The following is a 22,068-nucleotide window of genomic DNA, read 5'->3' on the forward strand; positions in this document are numbered from 1 at the left end:
GACTTCCCGAACAAAAAAAAAACGAAAAGCTCGACGTTATTCTTCTCCCCAGCTCCATAAACTCCGCGCAATGTCCACCTCGATTTTTCTATACGTTCGGTCAGTGCAACTGTCCTTAAAAAAAAAAAAAGAATAAAAAACTGGAGATGGCGTCGAAAATCCCTGTCCGAAATGAGACGGAAAATCCCCGACGTGAGCTCTCGCCAAACTTTCCCAACAGTGTCCTTTGTAAGCTTTACCAAGCGAAAATTTTTCGATAAACCAAAAACGTGACTTTTTCCTCTTTGGCTGAGTGATTTAAAGGAATAAAAAATGTGGGAGGCTTCATTGAGCGGCCCTCGAACGTGCCCCTCGAGGCACTACTTCTCATTAGGAGTTAGAAAAAAAAGGAGAGATTCTGCTGGATGAAGTGCAGTTATGTCTCCCTCGGGAAGCACTAGTGCCGAAAAATGAAACCAAGCTATTCCCCTTTGGCAGGCTATTATATTCCTAGATTTCCATACAATTTTTTTCCTCTTTCGGAGAATAGAATTATGGGGAACATTCGAATCATCTCGTGTGGCTTTATCATTTATTATTCTATTGATCCACCTCTTGTATAAAATGAATAATAAACAATCTAATTAGTTTACTAAATTAATTGCTGAAGCTATGAGATAAACTAATTGGATAAAGAAAATTTGAGAATTCATACTTCTTGATCTTTCTTAAATCGAAACATTTTCAAATATTGATATTTTTAAAAATTATTCCTTCAATTCATGGGCACTTCAAATATAGAGTAAACTGCCCATTAATGGGGCCTTTTCATTTGAAACCCACAATGTCGTTCAAAAAAATCGCAATCCTTTTCCTGCGTTGAATCTTTTATCTCGCCTTATACATTCTGCGAAACGTACATGGCGTCTACTTTCCGGTGTTCATTTCTCGTCCGAATAAACTTTTTCAACTCCCGATTCCGCTGACCCCGGGGCCGTTCATGTAAAAATCCACTCTGTTCGATTTAAATTTCCACCAAACTCAATTTACCATAAAATTGCATCCTGCATTCATTTTTTCTTTTTCACTGCACTGTAGTTAATTCATGATATTTCACTCCTGAAAATTATTTCCACATGATAATCTCCGGGATGCACTCGAAAAGCAGCCTCAAAAATTGATGCATCCAAAAAAAAGGGAAAAAAAAAACAAAAACTGAATTACAACGTCAATAATTAATTATTTCCAGAGGGTGTGCGTGAAAATCCGCGGCATGGAAACGTAAACACGCGAGTTTCAAAAGGGACGTGTGCTCGCCCTCTCTCTCATACTCCCTTTCTGTCTCATTCACTCTTTCATTCTCTCTCACGACAGGGGTGGAAAGGGGGTGGGTCTATACGGGGTGAGACAGAAGAGTGCCGGCAGCCACTCGATCAATACGCCACGTTGCCATTCTCACCCCTTGGCCCTTCTGGCGCGTTGGCGCACTTCCTCGCCCCTCTCTCTCTCTCTCTCTCCCTCCCCCCTTTCACCCCCTTGCCCTCTGCCACCCGCCGCCGCCCCCCCGGAGACCCTCTAAAAAAGGGGGATGTAGAGAAAATGCTTTCTGCCAGACGTATCGAATCGACGCGGACGGAGGTAAAGGGCATCGCGCCGACGTGAAACTACCGGGAAAAACAAAACTACATTTCAATATTAAAATATTGTTATGCAAGCTCCGGATCAATTACCGAAAATCGTCCTCCATACAGTAGGATTTCATTGGAAAAATCGAGATCTTGGATCTAGAAATAATTTTTCGTTTTTGGGAATTAGCGATTGGTGTTATAGATTATTTGATAGCAATCGACTGTTTAATGTTTAAACATTTTCTTTTCTTTTTAAAAAAAATGAAAAATTGAAAAAATGAAAAAATCATTTTAATAATGAATACATATATATATAAATATGTATTTATTTTTTTAATTAATTAATAAACAATTCTTTTTCCTGCTGTACCTGAAAATTCAACTTATCAACAAAAATCGAAAAAAACAATATTTTTTTCATTCAACATATTTTCACTAATAATGAAAATCTTGAAGTTTCGTGGATCCCATGGAGAAAAAATTATTCCCAGGTTTCATAAAATTAAGAGAGTTTTCCCAGAAGTGATAAATAATTTTTCTCTTCAACTTCGCACAATTTTGTGCTCGTTTCTGTCATTCAAATTATATTTTGCAAAAAGTATTTATTTCGACTGGTTATCCCATGAAAATTAAATGAAATAATTAAAACTAACTTCGCATTGGAAAATTGATTACTATCAATTATTTCTATACATTACAATACCGTGGCCCAAGTACATAATTTCAAGTCGTACGCATAGGGATAAATTGCATCTGATTCTCGAGAATTTTTTTTTTATAATCAGAGTGAAGTCCAAAAAAAAATCGCAAATATCCAAAATGATTGTAAATAACTATACATACATGGGTATATGTATTAATAATAAATAACTATTTGTAACTATTTTTTATAACTAATATAATTTATATTTTATAACTATTCGTTCATGTCGTCGTCGATCCTTAAATACTTCTGGCATCCAGTAACTTGGTCCGTCCCTGCATTATTCCTCGGGGTGGTGTAGGGGGTGGCATGATGTGGGATGAGGGGTGAAGGGAGGTAAGGGAGAAGGGGGAGGATTATGTATACGTTGAAACGTTGGTGAGGGGTTGTACGCCCCCTCGTGGACCATCCATACGAGTTGTGTGCGAGACAGAGTGAAATGCAAGAGGGATGAAGAGGGTGGGTGGGTACGTGGGGGTGGAATAGGGCGAAACATTCGGTACACCTGCGCCGTATATTGCGGAAATACCGGACTCGCCAGGCAATAAGAATTTATTTTTCCCTCGTCCTCCGTGTAGAACGTTTTATTAATACCCACCCAGTTACCCGTTATGTCGTCCACCCACACGGCGAAATCGCCTTAACTCTCTCTCCCGTGGACTTCATCCCTCATTGCCTCATGTCTAGGGACAGAAAAAAGAGGATGTAGGGGGTGGCATGGGGTGGTAGTGAGTTGAGAGGGAGAATGGAAAAACTGGAGTGGGAAATTCTATTCATTTTTTTGTCCGAGTCCAATAACCTGTAGGATGAAAGCCGGGACTTAATTTTCCTCGCAGACTCGACCGAGACACTCGTCAGGTACATAGGGTTGTACATGGCTTGGTACATAGGGTAGCTGACTGACTTGATGCAGAAGATGGGGGTGTGTTGGGTATGAGCTGCGCTCGGCACGCCTCGACCATTTTGCAGCATTCCTGTCATTCTAACATCCACGTTTCATTAAAACATCCCCCTACCCCTGGACCATCCCCTCGGCACCCAACTGGTTTAGTGTATGTACTTGGGTACTGACTCGAGGGGTATTCAGTTTAGCTCGCTTGTTGAATTACGGAGTAATTTGTGTGTCTGAAATTGAAGCGTTTTCGAGTTTTCACTCCTTTCTTGAGATATCGCTCGTTTTTTCCACATCTTCCCTCTTTATTATTACAAATAAATACTAGAACTATTTTCTTATCAACCCACTGCATTTATTTTACACATCATTACCAAAAATGTCGGATGTTTTATGGAAAGATTCAATGGTTATAGAATTTTATTTAAATGAGGAGAATTTTTGTTGGGGCAGAACAATTAACATAATTTTTTATTATTATTTATTATGTGCCATGAGTGAGGGTATGAAAAAATAGTAGGACTTTTCCAAATGAAAATTGATACTTTGGCACTACATTTTGAGTAGAGTTGCGTTATTCCGGTATTGTAAACATACACCCAGTATAAATGCAACTGAAGTCTCAATTTACCCTGAAGTTCGGCCGATAATGCGACATAATGGTGTGTCCCCTTATCCCCAGGCTGGAGATCCTCGAAACCCTCCCCCACTCGACCATCTCGAGTTCCCTTTGACATTTACGAGGTGTTTTATACGATCAAAAGCGCGCCGTAACAATTATTCGGTGATTTTCCGACCATAAAATTTTCCCTCGACCCTCTGCTAACCAAATGGGGGGGAAAACCCAGGGGGAGGCTGGAATTGTTATCACTGATTTCATCTGTTTAACGTTCCCGTGTCAACCAGAATGTTTTTAAGTACTTTAATGCCATTCTTTAACGACTTTTATGACAACTCCAAATTTTATTTTTCTCTGGGCGAAATAAATCGTCAGAATACCCTTTTTGTTTAGGCAAAAAAAATTTTGTACGGACAGTTTGAGGTTGAAGAGGGCCACCCTCTCGCATACCCCTCAGGAGTCGGGGGTGGATCGCCCTACGGAGACGTTTACGACGTGTTTTACGCGATCAAAGCGAGCTGTAACAATTATTGAGCGATTTCTCGCCACTAAAATTCAGTTCAACCCCTCGGCATTGAAGGGATGAAGGCTATATCGGAGTTTAAAATTTCGGTGACCTTTCTAAATTTTATTCAATTATAATCTTCCCCTCAAAATATTCCAAAAAAATATTATAATGTAAATAAATTACTCCGCGAAAATATTAGCCCGAAGAATGTTAGAAGTACGAGATATTACGACATCATTCATTTTTTTTAATCATTTATTATTTTTAAAAATATTGACGCAATATTTTTTTCAGTTGTAATATTTTTTGCTGGAATTTTTCGAGGCAATATTTTGGGTTGTGCCATTTTGATAGGTAACCGAAATTTATCCCTCCGACCGGGGACTCATCGGTATACGCCTATACCCTGTCTTCTGCAATATCCAATCGAAGTGAGTGCTCCCACGGGACTTCTCACTCCCTCCACTCAATTAACTTTTTTAACCAAACTCGATTATCATATCGGTCAATTTTAATACACGTCGGGCCCACTAAATATTTCACATGACTTCAATTTCAAATTAAAATCCCACATCACATTATTTGGGGATGGAAATTTCATTTCTTTTGGCAAATAATTATCACTGCAGATGACTATATATAATTTACTCATTCATGTGACGGTTGTAGCGTTAATGGAATAGTTATCATTATTTAATTATCGTTGAGAATTCAATCAGTTGGTATACATTTTGGAATAGTGAATGGAGACCGGAAAATTACGCATTTGTTAAATTCGGAAAAAAATCTTTATGATCATTATTTTTTATAAAAAAATTGAAAAAATTTCCATTGAATTATCTAGGTTCAATAATTCGAAATCTATAATTAAATTAAACATTTCTTTGAAATTTCTATTCTCTGAAATTTCTCTCTAATTTCTCTTCTTACAAATCAATAATTCTAATGATGACAAATAGCAAGTACTAGGTACAGTGTTTAAATAATTTTATCCCACTTTTCAACAAAAATTGAAAAAAAGTTTTTTAATTCGTGATGAATAAAACTAAATATTGAACACGCAATGTTAAAAATTGCCCGACGAATTCAGGAATTGGGGGAATGAAGATTTTCATGCTTTCTCATTTTTTCGGACGTCGAATCAGTCATCCATTTTTCCCATAAAAAAAAATTGATGGAGAAAGAACGGATGAGACAACCTGAATCAGTGGAGGGCCTACGGATATTATTATTGCCGGGTGTCAATATCCCGTCGCCCTGGAGGATTGACACGACCCGGAGAATCCCAGGGTCCTCTCTCCCTCATTCCCGAAGGATTTTATCCCGAAATGAACGAGAAAAAGTGAACGGGCGGGGGCTTTTCGAGGTGCGAAGACCCTTAACATTTTCCCTCGGCTTTACCAGCATCCTCTCATTCCCTTATTCCTCTTATTCCTACTCCTCCCACTTCTTTCTTTTCTCCGGATGCGATTGCATTCCTCGTCAAGTCTCCGAGGAAAACCTTGGGAAATTGAATTTTCTAAAAGCCTTACGCCCCTTCAACGAAAATGTACAAAAAAATATTTCCTTCCAATCTATATTTTCACCCTCAAAACTCACGCATTATCTATTTTCATTCATAGAACTGATATTCATTCTTTAATCTGTTGCTTTACAGGCAAAGATTTTCTTTTATTTTTGTATTAATAAGCTTTTAGTTTTATTCATCACACACTTCCCATTTGCATTTGCATTCGGGTTTTTACATTTAGTCCCCATCCCTCACCCATCATAATAAAATTATAATAATTATACAAGTTATAGAATTTTCTTCTTGAGTAACAGACATGTTACATTCGTAATACGTAATACGTAATTTCCCGTAATATCTTACATAGTTCCACAGTTTATGCTTCATTAACACTAAAAAAAATTAACGTTTAATATAATCTTTACTATTTAGTATATCTCGATAAATTTCATGAAATAATAACTCCATTTTTTTCCGCGTTCGTCGATACCATTTCCGGGCTCTCCCCTCTTTATAGTAAAAGTCTAGCAAAAATATCCAAAAAATGGAGAAATGTTTAGCCATTGGTTATTGCTTCGAATAATAGGAGGTATTGTTTGATCTGCACTATTATTTTTTGGTCAGTGGAAAGCTCAGTATTAAAGTCCGATCCCCTATAAACACATGATAATTCACCCACTTACAATTGGTAAGTACTGAGGCATATGGAGGATGAGCAGAGTAGTGCAAAGTAAAACTGTTGGGGTGGATGGGGTGCGTTGGACGGGTGGGAGCCCGTGGCAGACCGTTTCAGTCGTAAAATGTTAACTGCCAGTAAAACTGAGTTTACGCGCTTGTAAGGGCCCTCTAGTAGGAAAACCATACAGGGTGGATGTACAATGTACTGAGAAAGATAGTGTATGAAGTGATATAGTCTCTTCCCTCTTGAAATCCTCCACCTCCTTGTGGCATAGTTACGCCCTGGTGGCCTAATAGTTGGATTATTGGGCATTAAGTCCTCCCCTCTGATTGTCTCAATTCCACTATTCGTTATTTCATTCAATTTATACGGTAAATTATTGCACATAAACAACTCCATGTCGATAGTTTTCATCGGGGCGTTTTAATTAAAACTCCCTGGAAGTTATCGGTGGAGAAGAATTCCTCGTTGTAATGCTCGACATTTCTTTTCAGTTCACAGTTTTAAAGGGCTCTCTCGACTCTCCTCTCCCTTGAGACATTTGGATAATTCTCATTCACCAACTTTGGAAATTTTACTTCGCTTTTAATTGTTACACGTCGTATAAATGGATTAGAGGAGTGAATTCATTACACGGGCCCTTAACGGTGACGTGTCAATTGCTAGATTTATTGATTCGATTGGAATCATTTATGAAATTCTATTGTTCATTTCAATTTATCTGAAAAACAAAAGCAAAAAGGATTCCCTGAATTTTTATGATTTCTATAGATTTTCACTTTTTTTTCAATTCAATTATTTTTTAGGGTAAACCCATTATTTCTAAAAAATAAAATTATTATTCGTCTCATCACTATGTAACGCAGCGATTAATAATTTCGGTTTCTGAAAATCCTCTTTTTTCCTAAAAAATAATTAGATTAAATATTTCACTACTATGGTAATGTTGCATAGCCACATAAATTAACATTTTTTTCTTTCTCTTCGGAGGTATGGTGCATGGTACATCTGCCAATTATATTGCAATTAATAAACTGCCCCAATTTTGAATGCACCTGTGTAGTGAACTATCGTACTCTGGATATAACAATATGTAGACAATTTCTCGGATATTTTTGTTTTTTGGATAACTCTTTAGACTCGCCTATAAATTTCGCGCGAAGTGCAATGAACATGATTGACGACACCAACTGTCAAATTTGTTAAATGCATCGCCCTAAAATTAGACTGATTGGACGGTATGTACCGTAGAAAATTCAGTTGATAGCAAGTAAGATGTGTGTGTGAGTACATAGAAGGAAACATGTACAGCCCCATGCGGGTAAGACGTCGGCGGTGGGTAGAACTCCCAGCAGCGAGCGTTTTTATAGCTCGTCCAGCTCCATCACGCGCCGTAAAAGTACAATAAAACCGCTGTTACCGCACATAGAGAAAACCCACCCACTCTAAACCACTGCGTACAGCAAAACCCTCACCCTGAAAAAGAGATAGCGAATGAGAGAGGCGAGTGCTAAGAGGAGGAATAGAGCGCCATAGAATGTCGATTTCGAGCACGAGAAAAAAACGATGGGGAGAAAACACTGAAGGGGTGGGAAGGGGGGTTGAAAGGGATAGGGCATACTCGATGGATAGTGAAATTGATTCTTTTATGATTCGACAAACGTGCGAGTGGCGTGGAAGTAAAACGACTGTCGATTCTTGATATTTTCCCAGTGAATCTTCTCTATTTTTTATCATTCATTGCGACGTTTATCTAAACTCCAACTCATTCTTTACGTTACTGTCCTTTGATCCTGTTTTTTTATTTCACTCAACTGGTCACTGATACTTCGGTTTTGTCGTTCAATGCACGAACTCGTTATTTATTTGTATTATTTTTTTTTTATTTGCAGTGCTGTCCCTGAGGAATACCCAAGAGGATGAACCACCAGATCCCCAGTTGATGAGGTTGGATAATATGCTGGTGGCTGAGGGTGTTGCTGGTCCGGAAAAAGGTGGTGGTGCTGGTGCAGCAGCTTCAGCATCAGCAGCTGCTGCTGCTGGACCTCAGGGCCAACCGGACAATGCCATTGAGCACTCTGACTATCGTGCCAAACTCGCCCAAATTCGACAGATTTACCACCAGGAACTAGAGAAATACGAACAGGTAGACTGAAAAAAATATATCTTTTCTATACAGTTGATTGATGGCGTGAAGTGTTCTGTAATAATTACAGAACTTGACGTTCGCTCACTCATTGGGGAATTTCTCACAGAAAATTCAGACAAAAATCACTGAAAATTTCTCTCTGTGTTTCAATTTCCCAAACAGTGATAATAGAGTAAAGGTAAAGATTTAGAGGAAAGGACAATGAAATTTTTGGGTTTCCCTGAAAATTCAATGAAATTTTCAAATTATTGGATACATGAAGATGAAAATTTCTCAATTTATTGAAACATTGGATGTAATATGAATATTCATTGTCAACTTTATATTCCTTTAGATCGCCATCTGCCCTTTCTGGTTTTCCATTCATTTTCTATTCGATATTTCCCCGATAAAAATTCTCCGAATTTGGCGACGAAAATTCAGATAAAATTTTTTAACAGTCTAGGTTTTACGATTTTATTTTGCATTCCCAGAAATCCATTCATTGCAATCTGCCTTTAGAAACAATAAACTCGTTATATCCCCAGCATAAAATACATTTGAAAAATGATACACAATATTTATGAGACATAAACCGATCAATTTTATCGATTTTCAATATTTTAAAAAATGTAATTTAAGAAAAGTCCAATTAAATACGAAATACCATTCAATTGAATTGACGTAGAAATGCAAAAAAAAAGTGGAAAGCCTCCGCAGTTATTCAATTATTCGGTTTCTTCTTTGGTTAATTGAATGGGTAACGATTTCGTTGAATAGAATATGATTTTCGCGTTGGACTTATTTCGTTGGATTTATAGGAGGCTCTCCACTGACTAGTTAGTCTCCCTTTGGTGCTGGGGCAAATTCCAGCGATAAGAAAACGTAATTTTCGGTGAAGGGGCTTTAGTTAGAGGGTAGACAGAATGCAACGGCGATTTGCGTGCTAATGAACCGGCGCTTGCGCTTGCCTAAGTAAAATCTCGCGTGTCGTGCCATCGTGGAACAACGAGATACGAGTATCGCGTGCCGTCTGGCTCTCACTTCGACGTATAATGCATACCTGGGATATCTTTTCACGTGACAACCAAGGTTTCATTTCAAACGAGATAATTTCGCTAAACCTCCGCTGATTTGGTCTTTCCTCTTGTTTTATCCGGTTTTTTTTACATTTTTTATTTGCAACATTTGAATTTTAATCGTGTCATTCACCCAGTCCACCAAAGAAAAAATGATAAATTGCCAATAAATTATTGAATCTAGCCTAGCCTTTTTAATTATGAACGATTTAATCAAAATAGTCAGACTGTCCTGTGGGTAATTAATTATTCCACTCGCGACATAAGTATTAATAACACTCAGTCAACATTAAACATTGTTTTCTCAATTAATAATCCGTTTAATAGAACAGCATAATTTTTACTCCCGAAATTATCAATTGAAAAATTGATATTCAATAACGAGTTCGTTAACATCTCTCAATCTAAATTCCTGTTGGTCAATTGAAAAATTAATTTGACAAAATGCCACTTTCATGTTTATTTCATCAGTTTGAATGAATTGGGGATGTCAGGGGCTGTAAGTGACATTGTGAAATTTTCTATCAACTCAGGGCCCCGAAGACGTACCTCTCGGTACCGATCGCGTGTAACCTGCACTGCAGATGGGCCAAGGGTCACCTAACGGGTGTCCTCGAATGATTTTTATGCTCGTCGTTCATCAGATGCATTTTTCCTCGTTTTTTTATAGAGGCGGAAAATATTTTTCTGCCCCGCGTGACGGAAAGTACACACCCCCCTCGTATCTCACCCAAGTGTCAGCGGTATTCATGTTTTTCCTAGTCGTAAACACGCCCACGTAACCCCCTTTGAATATACATGCACTAATGTTTAGTAGTTAAAATTTGCTGGAAAAAAATTCACTTGAAATATTAAACCACTCATGATACAGCAGCTTCAAACCATAACAATGCATTTCTCTGATGAATATATGATTTTTCACTAATTGTCTTAAAATTTTCATTCTGACCACAATTTATTCATTTCTTATAATTAGTTCCGGTCATTTTTATCGCTTCTGCAATAATTTGATGGATTAAATAAATAATTAAATTCAAACTCAAACTTCATCTAATAGTTATGCTGTTCTGTATAACGTTGCGAATGCACAAGCCATTCCCCTTCCGGTCTTCCGGAACATTTATTATGACTACAAAAAAAAGAAAAAAATATATAACAATATATAAACTCAAATATATAATTCCACTATGGTTGTAACAGTGAAGAATTTTTTTTGTAGCCGATAAAATTTTCTACAAAAATGTTTTTTCAGATTTTTTTCTGAAACAATATTTTTTTAATAAACCGGTATTAGAGGAAACGCAAAACTGGATTGATTTCCCTTTACGACTTCGCGAATGAAATTAATAGATAGAATTTATTAAAAATGTCGAATTTTCTTGCTGAATCATTGCCCTTGAATTCTCTTGAAAAAAGAATCTCAGTTGTCACGAAGGATTTTTCTCATTCATTCCTATTTCCTCCGCCGCTAGTGGGAAACACAACTGGGGGAAACTAAACATGAAATATCTCCTCGTAAGATAAGACAGGTTCTTCTAATCTTACCTCACCTTCCCCTATTGTCCGCACAGAAATCTCTCACTTCAGAAGAAACTTTTTTTTCCCGTCTATTGAGATGAAACAAGAGAGACAAAGTACAACGGGTCAGATCGTATATTCGATAAATCCAGGGGGTGACATTTTCCCCTGATTTTCCACTAAAAATATTTCGAGCTTATTCTATAGATTTTTCGATAGCACTTTCGGCACCCCAAGGCATTCCAATTTCGCAATGAGAGAATTAAAAATGAAATTGGTGATTATGTAGTAAGTTTAGATAAATCGACTCGATTCATCGGTGAAGTTATGTGAAATATCTCCGAAACCGAAAAAGATAACGGAATTGATCTGGTAATCTTTTCTGTACCTCTCACCGAGTTCTACAAAAAAGGTCCTGACAAAAATAGCATTATCTCTTTAAGATTTCAAGTTTTTGATTGGAAAACTGATTAGTAAAAAAAATCGGGTAAAGGATGTTTTGTCCACTTGGATGCAAAATGAAGTTTTTTGAAATTTCTGACAAATGGTTGATCGAATGGACGCGAAAAAACACACGATTTCTGCAATTTATAATAATTATTATTATTTAATGACTCCCTGGCATCACCATGCAATACTGATGAAATGCAAAAACGGTCCATTTTTTCGAGTCAATTCGATCAACGATTTGTCAGAAAACTCAAAAAATCAGTAATTTTGTCTAAAATAGGGCATAACACCCTTAAACCACTTTACCACGTTATTATTGAGTTAATATTGTTAATAATGGAATTCATGCGGAGAAGCTTTTTCGTGAAGAAAAGCACTTAGCTATTGAAATACTTGGGTTCTCCGATGAAAATGGAATGGTAGCTTGAGTGTAATATCTAAGAGGAAGCCATAACCATAAATACATTGAAGTTGATATTCCAACTTTATGAAAACTCATCAGATTCACAAATACTCAGGATATATTGCGTCAGGGTAAGACCAACGAGGAAATTCCATCCACGAGTGAGTGAGAATACCGACGTCTATATTTAGATGTGTCTGCATTCCTCAGTCAATTTGCAATTTTCCGAGTTTCACATCCCCGAATAATTCCACGTGAAAATTTTCAATTCTCACGTATCACTGGAGTTTAGTCTCTGAGACGATTACTCTTGAGGACATTGGAGGAGTCAATTTTTGATGAAATAGGAAAACCCCGGGAATATGAGGAAAAGCCGAATGGAGAAACGAGGGGTGTATCAGGGGGATCCATCCAATCTCACCCTCTTTTTCTCGTTTTCACCACCCTACGGCCATTCTCGGTGGCAGCAGACGGGCGCGATCCTGATCCACCCCTCCGGGCTCTGGGTGGTTTGTGGAGTATAGGGGTCCAAGGTGGGGACGCAAGAGTGGAATCCATTCCGAAATTGCAAGCCATCCGCTTTTCCATCCTCCCCAGTGTGGCTCATGCCCTCTTTTCCCCTTCAGTCTGCCCCTCATCCACGCTTTCCCCGGAGGAAAAGCTACCCAACGTCGTCGGGAATACTGATATCAACCGGGGGTATCAAGAGTCTTCCCCTTGGAAGCCGCCGTTTCGAATAATGCATTTTTTCGGGGTTCGAACATTCTACTGGATTTTCTCCTTTTTCGTATTGTTCAAGTAATATCGAAGTATTATTCCATAATATGAAACCTCATTTGACGTCAGTTCATTGTTTTCAAGAGTCTGAGAAATTTTCGATTTTTTTAGGAGACCCCATTAATGTTCAATGTTTACTTAGACTTTTTTCCATTTTTTATATTGAAATCGGGCATTAGAACAAAATGAGACTTAATGGATGTGAAATAATTATTTTCAGAGAAGTCGTTGGCTCAGTACAAATTCAAGAGAATTCAAATTTTTTAAGAAGAATAATGAGCATATTTAACCTGTATGTTTCGAATTTAATTTTTTCTCATCAATTCAGCTGAAATTTACAGCTTGGGTTAATTTTTCCGACGAATTATCGAATATATTTTTTGATTGGGAAATTCTTAAAAATTGTATTGAACCAGAAACATTATTTTTTCCAAAGGCAGAGTTACAACTTGTGTAGATAATGGAATTTCGCTCAAAGGTTCTACTGATTCATTTATTCCCTAATAATATCAATCATATTGATTATGATTGACACAGCAAATTCAATAAGTCTTCCATTTACAGGCTTGCAATGAATTCACGACCCACGTGATGAATCTCTTGAGAGAGCAGAGTCGCACAAGGCCAATTACCCCAAAGGAAATCGAGAGGATGGTGCAGATCATACACAAAAAATTCTCCAGCATCCAGATGCAGCTCAAACAGTCGACTTGTGAGGCAGTTATGATCCTCAGGAGTCGATTCCTCGATGCTAGGTTAGTTCTTCTTCTTTTTAACTCTATGAATGCTAACCATTTTACCCTTATTCAAACCATCAAGCTCTTTCAATTGTGTTCTTTTGCAGACGTAAACGAAGAAACTTTAGCAAACAAGCTTCCGAAATACTGAACGAGTACTTTTATTCACACCTAAGCAATCCTTACCCAAGTGAAGAGGCGAAAGAAGAGCTCGCGAGAAAGTGTGGCATCACAGTCAGTCAGGTAAATTCATTCAACTTTTTAACATACATCATTAATTTCCACTCATTTCTATTAAAAAAAAATTACACGTAGAGGACAATTGCATTTCATATTAACATGTATGATTCTCATATTAACAAACAAAAAAATCTGTTTCATGAAATGAGAACTCTACAAAAACATTTGATTTATTGTCATTGCCACTCATATAGAGATGACATTCAAAGAAAAACACATGGCTTTCATAAAATATAACCCCCTCAATAATAAACATTTCTTTTCCTCCAGGTATCCAATTGGTTCGGTAACAAGAGGATACGTTACAAGAAAAACATCGGTAAAGCGCAAGAGGAGGCGAATTTATACGCGGCGAAAAAGGCTGCTGGTAAGTTGTGAAAAGTAGAATCAAGTGGATGAAATATCCACCCAGATAATACGAATTACACAAACAAAAATAGTATTCTCAGGGGTAGAGAATTTATTATCTTACGAAAACATGAATTTTTATGTTTGTTCCTCTTGCAAACTTTTTTTTTACTTCTTTCATTTTCATTTTGTGAATCCCTCGTCCTTAAAAAATGGAAAAATCCTTGTATAGTACCGTGGTAGCGTGACTCTCATTATCGTAAATCATTTGGCAAGTGAGTTACAGCTCATTCACTTACCTACGTTTCTTTGTTTCCCCTCTCCTGCCGATAAATCTAATGAGCTGTTGTTCTTCGGAAGAGAGAAAAAAAAAATGGAGAGAGGAGGAGATTCTTTTGTATCCGTTGGGAATTCGAATTTTCAATAAAATTAATAGTTAGGGATTAGTGTCGATTAAGTTTAGGGTTAACTTTTTTGGTCAACGAAGGATTCACAATGAGGGAAAGAGATCTTTTTTTTATGTAGATGAAAAATAGTTAGCTACCCCTCGATCTATGTAAGCACCGCGATGGTTTCTACAGCAGCTTTTGCAGGAGCATCGCCGTACAGTATGGGCGGTGCCAGCCAGGGTACACCAACGCCGATGATGTCACCAGCACCACCAGGTGGACCTCAGGATATGGCTGGATACGGTATGGGAATAAATGGAAGTGATTATGGATCGCAACCCTACAACGACGGCTCCATGGGCTACGACCCAATGCATCAGGTAATTGAAAACTCATCGAATAATTATTATGTTTTAAATCATTGTTCATTACATTTGAGGAATGTCTGGGGTTTGGTCACGTAGTTTCGAATATTTCCTAGGATATTATTGAGCATGTTCTCTTACGGCTGTCAATAAAAAATTGACGGTATATATATTTCTACTATTTCAATTCCTACCGAATTGAATTTTCAAAAAATGAATAATGGAAAAATCTGGCGACTGAGGTAGTAAGAAACATTGAAGCACCAGAAAATAGTGAAAAACGTGGAATTATCCTCTGGTAATATTCGAGCTACGTTACTCTTATTTCCACTAGACGCATGTGCATTATCCTGCTCTCTCCATTCCTCCACAAACTCGTAGATCCCCGGAACTTTGGTGGGATTAACCGTGTGTACCTGTATCTGTCTTTATCCCTCTCAAGTACAACGTATGAAAGCACAACGTGACAGTAGTGCCTCGCTGAATAATACCAAAACCCACCCCTTGAGTTGTGTTGTTTCTCGGCAGGGGGTAGCCATAAAGATGGGCTTAGGAGAGCAACCTGAAAGAAATAGCATGAAGCTTGGAAGGGGGTTTAAAAATGTTGAGAACAACACAGCTACAATGGTAGCATTGAAGCCGCTTAGTATGCATTGAAGTTGCAAAGTCACTTTTTAGCCAGGTATCAAAGTAGCCCAGCCACCCCCTTGGTATCGATGGTATCCTCCAACTCTTCTTGAAACACCACTTCTCGGAGGTTACCACCGAAAAGCTTCTTGTCTTTAACGAGCTCTGGCTCACCCTTTAACTCCTTCCGGTTTAATCAACCCACGGAAATACACTCCACTATTTAACCATCTCATGGCAAACCAACTCACGGAAATGAAACTTGTCTGTTCCTTTCGTTTTTATTTCACGCTTCATCCTCATTCTTTGGGATTTTATCCAAGCCCCATGCAAATGAGATACAACACTGTTATACCGTTGATTTAATTCACCGCGAGGTCTATTCATAACTCACATTTATCCCTGGCATTAACTATTGCTTTTATATTATCTCCTGAAACAGTGACAAAATGTATTCCAGGCGATCTAACGCGTTTCTTGTTATTTTGGAGAGTTGGCTTTTTTGCCTCTAACCATATGAACTGTGTTTGTTGCAACGGAGATTGTTTAAAATAGAAAAAATTCTCATATGTTTTACTGAACTTTTCAATGAGCAATATGTTGAGAATAAAAGAACTTGTTTCACCTTTTGTTTTTAAATTCAGTTGAACTTTATTCGACTTCATTTGCATACTCCTCTGTACTGGCTTTTCACATTTTCCCTTTGGAAAAGGAAAATAAAATAGGGAAAATAGTCTGCATTCACGGTGTTATTTGTTTCATGGGGGACGGCAACGAATTATTATTTCTCTTAGGGAATTAACGTGGTACATTGTCACAAGCACAGTTCGCACAGTCTGGCCTTTAATAATTAGTCCACCGTAGTACTTTTATTTTATTATTTTTTTATTCCCTCAACGTAACAAGGATAGGAAAGAGATATAAATGAGTTTTAGAAAGAGTTGAGTGCAAGTTTAACAGAAAGAATGCGGGAGGTTTAAGTTAACGAACGAATGGAAGTTAACAATCGATCAAGTTTTTTTTTTCTTATTTCGGTTATCGTGTTGTTTTGCAGTGACGAGGCTTTAATGTTCCAATAATAATCATCGAGACTGGACGAATGGAGTCTCTCCGTTGCAACAAGCACTGTCGACTTTGTAGAATTGGAAAGAGTGAAATTAGATTTTTCGTCGTTATTGTGCAATATTACGTGTTTGATATTAATTTTCGGGTTATTGATACCATCTTATTATTTCCACTACTTTTGGTATTGGAGTTGTAAGAAAAGAGGCTGAAAATTATAGCTATATATTTTCTATTGAATTGCCTCGTTGAACCTCGTGAAACTATCGAAAAGTGCAATAAGATCGATCGAATAGTTGGGAATAGATTATTTCAGATTTATCGAATATTTATAGAAAAAATGAATTATCATTTAAGAATCTGCGTAGAGCCCTAGGCTATCGAGTAGCATAAATCTGCCCAGTGAATACATTTTTTGTACATAGTTTTAGATGCCCAGAGTGCGCCAAATGAAATACTGTTAAATCATTTCTCCTGAATTTCTTCAGGTTTTGAAATTTCAGAAAAAAATTCACGAAAACTGAATATTTATGGATTTAAGCAAATAAAATAAAAAAGAAAATTTTTTATTTTTATTCGTGAAGTAAATTAAGCATCAATTTTTCTGAAAGTTCATTTTTTTCTAACGGTGCAGATGGACGATAAATATTAAGTACATTGTGAGGTTGTTCTGGCGTACTCTGTGCATATGCAAATCACTCGTCGCTCTTTTGGCTTTCGTTACTCGATTGTTCATTTTTTTTTCTGTGTAATTACCGATCGCAGAGGAGGTTTACCCGATATTAATGAATACTAGAATGAAGGGGAAATTGAAATACTTTCTTGGCATGAGTGCATGTGGACTCGAAACTAGAAATGTACGTACATCATCCTCTACGAGCGGTGGGAAGGCCATATTTTTCACTACTTGGAGATAGATTTGAATTTTCCTTCGATGAGTGGAAGTCTCTGGGTGTTTGTCATGCGAATGTTGTTTTATCATTTCATCCACACTTCATTGTTTCTCCTTTTGGCAATTGGGGCAAAAATCTCATTGAATAGATAGTGAATTAGGTCTAAATTTAAATTCAGCTTTGAAGTGGAAATTTACGATCTTTGATGAATATTCTGAAATTTGTGAGAACGTACTTGTAAATTTCGAGTTTTTTTCTCGATTTGAATGATTTCATCACTTCAACCCTGGATTGAAAATAAATCTTTCGGATTAAAAAAAACAAATGGAAGGATAGAAAAACAATATGAAATAATTACACGCAGGGCAAGATGGGGGCTGGATGGATGCAGCAGCGCGATGCCGTACCAGAGTTTCCGCCTCTCCACGATTCAGCGGATTCAGATTCAGACCGGGATGAAAAACGACCACGGGTTTAGGAGGGAAATTAAACAAATTATCGAGAAAAATAACAAGTAACACAGATAAACAAAAAAAAAACAGAGTATAATGCAAACGAAGGGATATTCATAGAGCAGGAAGAGCGAGATGAGGGATGAAAAGAGTTGCCAACGCACGAGAAAATGAAAAAGAAAGTGCATTTGGAAGTGGTGAACGCACTCGATCGCACATTTTTTTAAACACAAGAAATGATAAATAACACAGACAGAGGAACCAACACAAGAGCACGCACACAGGCCCCCACTTCCTCCCCACGTACTGTTATCATTTTAGTTGGAATGGTTGAAACAGAACTTTTGTGACGATGGAAATTTCATCGAGACATTCACACGAGTGTCTGTTTCTCTAGAATAAGACAATACGGAGGATAAAAAACACATTGTATACGATGATACACCGAGAATTCTTATAATACAGCTGAACTTGTACCATTCGATTGATTCATGCTCACCTGTCTGTTGCCATGCGTTACTCTCGTTTTTTCCCACACAATTGTCCATCATTGAAAAAATATATTCATTTGATCTACGCCTAGCTATTGAATATGCTTCCATGGTCCAGAATTTTTTACGTTTATTGTTTAAGCTTTTTGTCACCCTGGTTGCGCCGTTCTAACCCATTAAGTTTATCGTTTGTCATTTCAGAGATATCGAACTTATTTGCAATGTCTCTTATGTTGGAAAATCGTACATGCATGTTGTAATCATTCTTACTTCGTTAAATCAATGATTTTCATAGCACGTGGCACAATTTCATTTATTTTCGTCCACTGTTTCACGCAAAAGAGTCAGACATTTTTTTTTTCACGTTTCTTCAATTTTTCAGACGGAGAAAAACTTTTTGGAAATCATTTAGTTATTGCATTGGAAAAATTACAATTTCAATTCAATTGAATTCAATTAATCAATTACAATCTTTACTGGTAAAAATTATCTATATTTCAGAAAATATTGCTTGCATTATTATACAGTAATTGCTTTCGGCGCGCATTATGATTACATTCCTGAAAACTTCCAGTGGCGGTACTAGAATATTTCCAAAAAAAATCTCTATTTATTAAGTTGCAATAATTCATGTTTGATCGTCCATAGATCCACGTAACTGTAAATTCCAATATTTCCATTGTACATGTACTTTGTGTAAATACCACCCCCACCCCCTGAATATTTAAATTAACGGAGAGATTAGTTGTGGATGAAACCGATGAATGATTTAAAAAGTTGAGATATTCGGCGATCTACGCCTGGCGTGCCTACATGTGGCCAATGTCTGCTTTCAGGAGCTGTCGCCTTGAAATCCTTAGAAGATACTGGAAACATTTTAAACAAATCCTTAAACATAATGCAAATGAATATGACTCGATCACCTTACAATCTGTGATCCAATGCTCTCCCAAAAATGGCGAGCAATACGAAATAAGATCGATATTAAAATAAAAATAAGATAGATATTCTGTTTCCGAGGACAAGGAGTGTCTTCTTATCATCTACTATCATTTTAAAAATATATCGACAGTGAAGATCAGCCCCACAAGATACGAAAAGCTATTCAGAAGGAAACTCTCTCTTCTTTAAAAAAAAAAGAGTAAGATATATATTTTTGCGGCACTCCTTGTATCCAATGCCGCCTTTCCCAAAAGATTTAGCAATCTTCCTGAGATGCAGAGCAGTGAAAAAGAAAAAAAATGATAAACGAAGAAAATTTACGAGAACGAATATATATTATATATTTAAGAGGAATAATAAAAAGAATAAACTAAGATGGGAAACTAAGCAATGGTCCTGCAACACAACACTGATGTATACGATTTTTCAACATGGAAATATTATATATTGTAGCTATACATATAGAACTATATATAAATAATAAATGAAGAAATGAAGATTAGTCTCTAGGCAGATTGTAACAGCTGAAGACATCATTACGAACGGCGTTGCTTTTATTATATTATCCATGATTTTAATTATTGCCATTATTATTAACGTGATTACATTTTTACAAGTGTATTATTATTATTAATTACGTCATTTGTATTGCTAATGAGGATCCTTTATCCAGTTCTTTTTTTTTTTCGGAAAAAAATTCGTCACTGAATCATGGAGAAACTATAGTGATTGGACAAGTAAATACGACATAGAATTAATTTTATTGATTAAACAAGTTAACGAGGAACACGGGGACGAGGTAAACCTACGGCGATCGATGATAAACGATTCGTAACTAGTGTTTAGGAGAAATGAAGGGAGTCCTCTTTTATTGTATAAAATGGTGAAGACGATAAAAAAAAAACAGTTGATGGAAACGCGATTGGGCGGTTTAACACTGTTGTTAATAAATATGTCGCAAAAGGAGTGTAGCTATTGGCTAAAGGTAGTATTGATTTGTAAAAGATCGTGGGTTGGCAAGAGAGAGAGAGAGAGCGAGAGAGCGAGAGAGAAAGGGAGAGAAAAGACGCGCAGGTCATTGCGGCGACAATTGCAGAAATTTTCGTGTTTACTATCTTTGGCCAATTTATCTACCCTCAATTGTTTTCTTGGTTCAATTTTTTTTTTTGAATTTGTTTTTGCGACCAGTACAAGTGCATTCGGCACAGCTAGTATACGATAAAATGAATGCCCAGGATGATGATGCATTGATTGTGTGATTATCAGACTTTGGGGCTGACATAGGCACTACCTAACATTTTAGTAAGTGATGATACAAAAAAAAAATGGAGAAAAATAACAAAAAAATGTGAATTGATCATAAGGAGAGAATTAACATTTAACATTTATGGATTCGCTGTATAAAATATATTCATATTTTTCATTCCTTCCTGTGAGAAAACACTTGAGATGAGTGAAATTTGAAATCCCTTTCCTCTGCATTCTTCACATTTTTGTCTCCGTCCCATTGACTAAATCCCCAAGTTATTTTGTTCCTTCGATTATTCATATGTTTTTGAATTGAAGTTTGTGAAGGGCACGACGTCGAGGATTCTCTGGCCAACGTTGAACGATCATTTTTTAAATATAGAGCAATGGTGGTTCGTTGGGGGGAATATAATATAATTTTTTGAGGCAATTTTATTTCCAAACATTGTTTGGAAATGTTGATGGACGGCTCAACGTTGGGGGAATTAACGATCGAGTGACCTGTGAGACGACAGTATACCACAAGATATCATTGTATCGATTGAATGCATTATGATAAACTCAATAAAAGGCTCTAAAATTATTATCTCTTGAGTTTTAATGGACTGGATGGATTTGTGGGCACTTCAGAGGTTGATGGATTTCAAAGGATTGAAATTCCCGGTTACTTTCGTTATCGACTGATGGTTATCCTGGACTTTCTATTATTCCGGGAGGATTAAGAAGGATTCACTGAAATTTAGTTGAAAATGTTTGAAATTTTCCTTGATTAGTCAATTTATCTCAAAAGCTATGGATTCCAAATGAAAATATTATATGATTTTTTTTTAGCTAATTAAATTTTCGAGAAAAAAGTTCTATCCATAGGTTTCTCGATAATCACTTAATACAAATTAATACAAATTAAAACAATAGATTCCAATTGAGTCTTAAATTTTGATTGAAAGTTATACCTAATTCAATAGGATTTTAATTGACTTGAGCAATGAAGAATATTTCGTGATAATAATAAAGAAATGATGAAAATAATCAATCGACGAAATAAAACTCCAAAATACATATGAATATTAAATATTTAATACATTATTTATTGTTTTTTTTTTCTTAAAAAAAGAATGAACTTGAAATTGGTTTTGTTCTCGGGTTTTCATTTGTTTGGATTTCTGGCGAGTAATGACTGGGTATTTCTTTTCCTTTTTTTCGAAGCGACAATACACACTAATTTTGCAAATTGAACTAGCTATTTATATATGCATAATATTTATGTATAAGGTAGGTACTCCGATACTGCGTAAATACATAGTTTTTAATAATGCATGTTTACGTTTCTCTTAAAATTCATTTACCTCTCACTCTCACGCTCAATGTCGCCATCTCCACACTCAAATATAATGTAATCAT

The 22,068-nt window shown here is 36.7% G+C and overlaps 1 protein-coding gene across 3 annotated transcripts in view; it reads left to right on the plus strand.

The window, feature by feature from the left end:
• Positions 1 to 21,253, plus strand: part of exd (extradenticle) — a 34,449-nt gene extending 13,196 nt beyond the window's left edge. The window contains exons 3-8 of one of the 3 annotated variants that reach the window (XM_011301921.1): positions 8,411 to 8,664; positions 13,438 to 13,628; positions 13,718 to 13,853; positions 14,121 to 14,217; positions 14,792 to 14,967; positions 17,899 to 21,253. In XM_011301921.1, the coding sequence (XP_011300223.1) occupies positions 8,411 to 8,664; positions 13,438 to 13,628; positions 13,718 to 13,853; positions 14,121 to 14,217; positions 14,792 to 14,967; positions 17,899 to 18,012 (968 nt within the window). In that variant the 3' untranslated portion in view covers positions 18,013 to 21,253. Of the gene's footprint in view, positions 1 to 8,410; positions 8,665 to 13,437; positions 13,629 to 13,717; positions 13,854 to 14,120; positions 14,218 to 14,791; positions 14,968 to 16,633; positions 17,160 to 17,898 lie in introns of those variants that run through there. The other 2 variants (XM_011301922.1, XM_011301923.1) reach the window with 2 other exon arrangements.
• The last annotated feature ends 815 nt before the right edge of the window (positions 21,254 to 22,068 follow it).

Source organism: Fopius arisanus, unplaced genomic scaffold (genome assembly GCF_000806365.1).
Source record: "Fopius arisanus strain USDA-PBARC FA_bdor unplaced genomic scaffold, ASM80636v1 scaffold00025, whole genome shotgun sequence".
Taxonomy (NCBI): Eukaryota; Metazoa; Arthropoda; class Insecta; order Hymenoptera; family Braconidae; genus Fopius; species Fopius arisanus.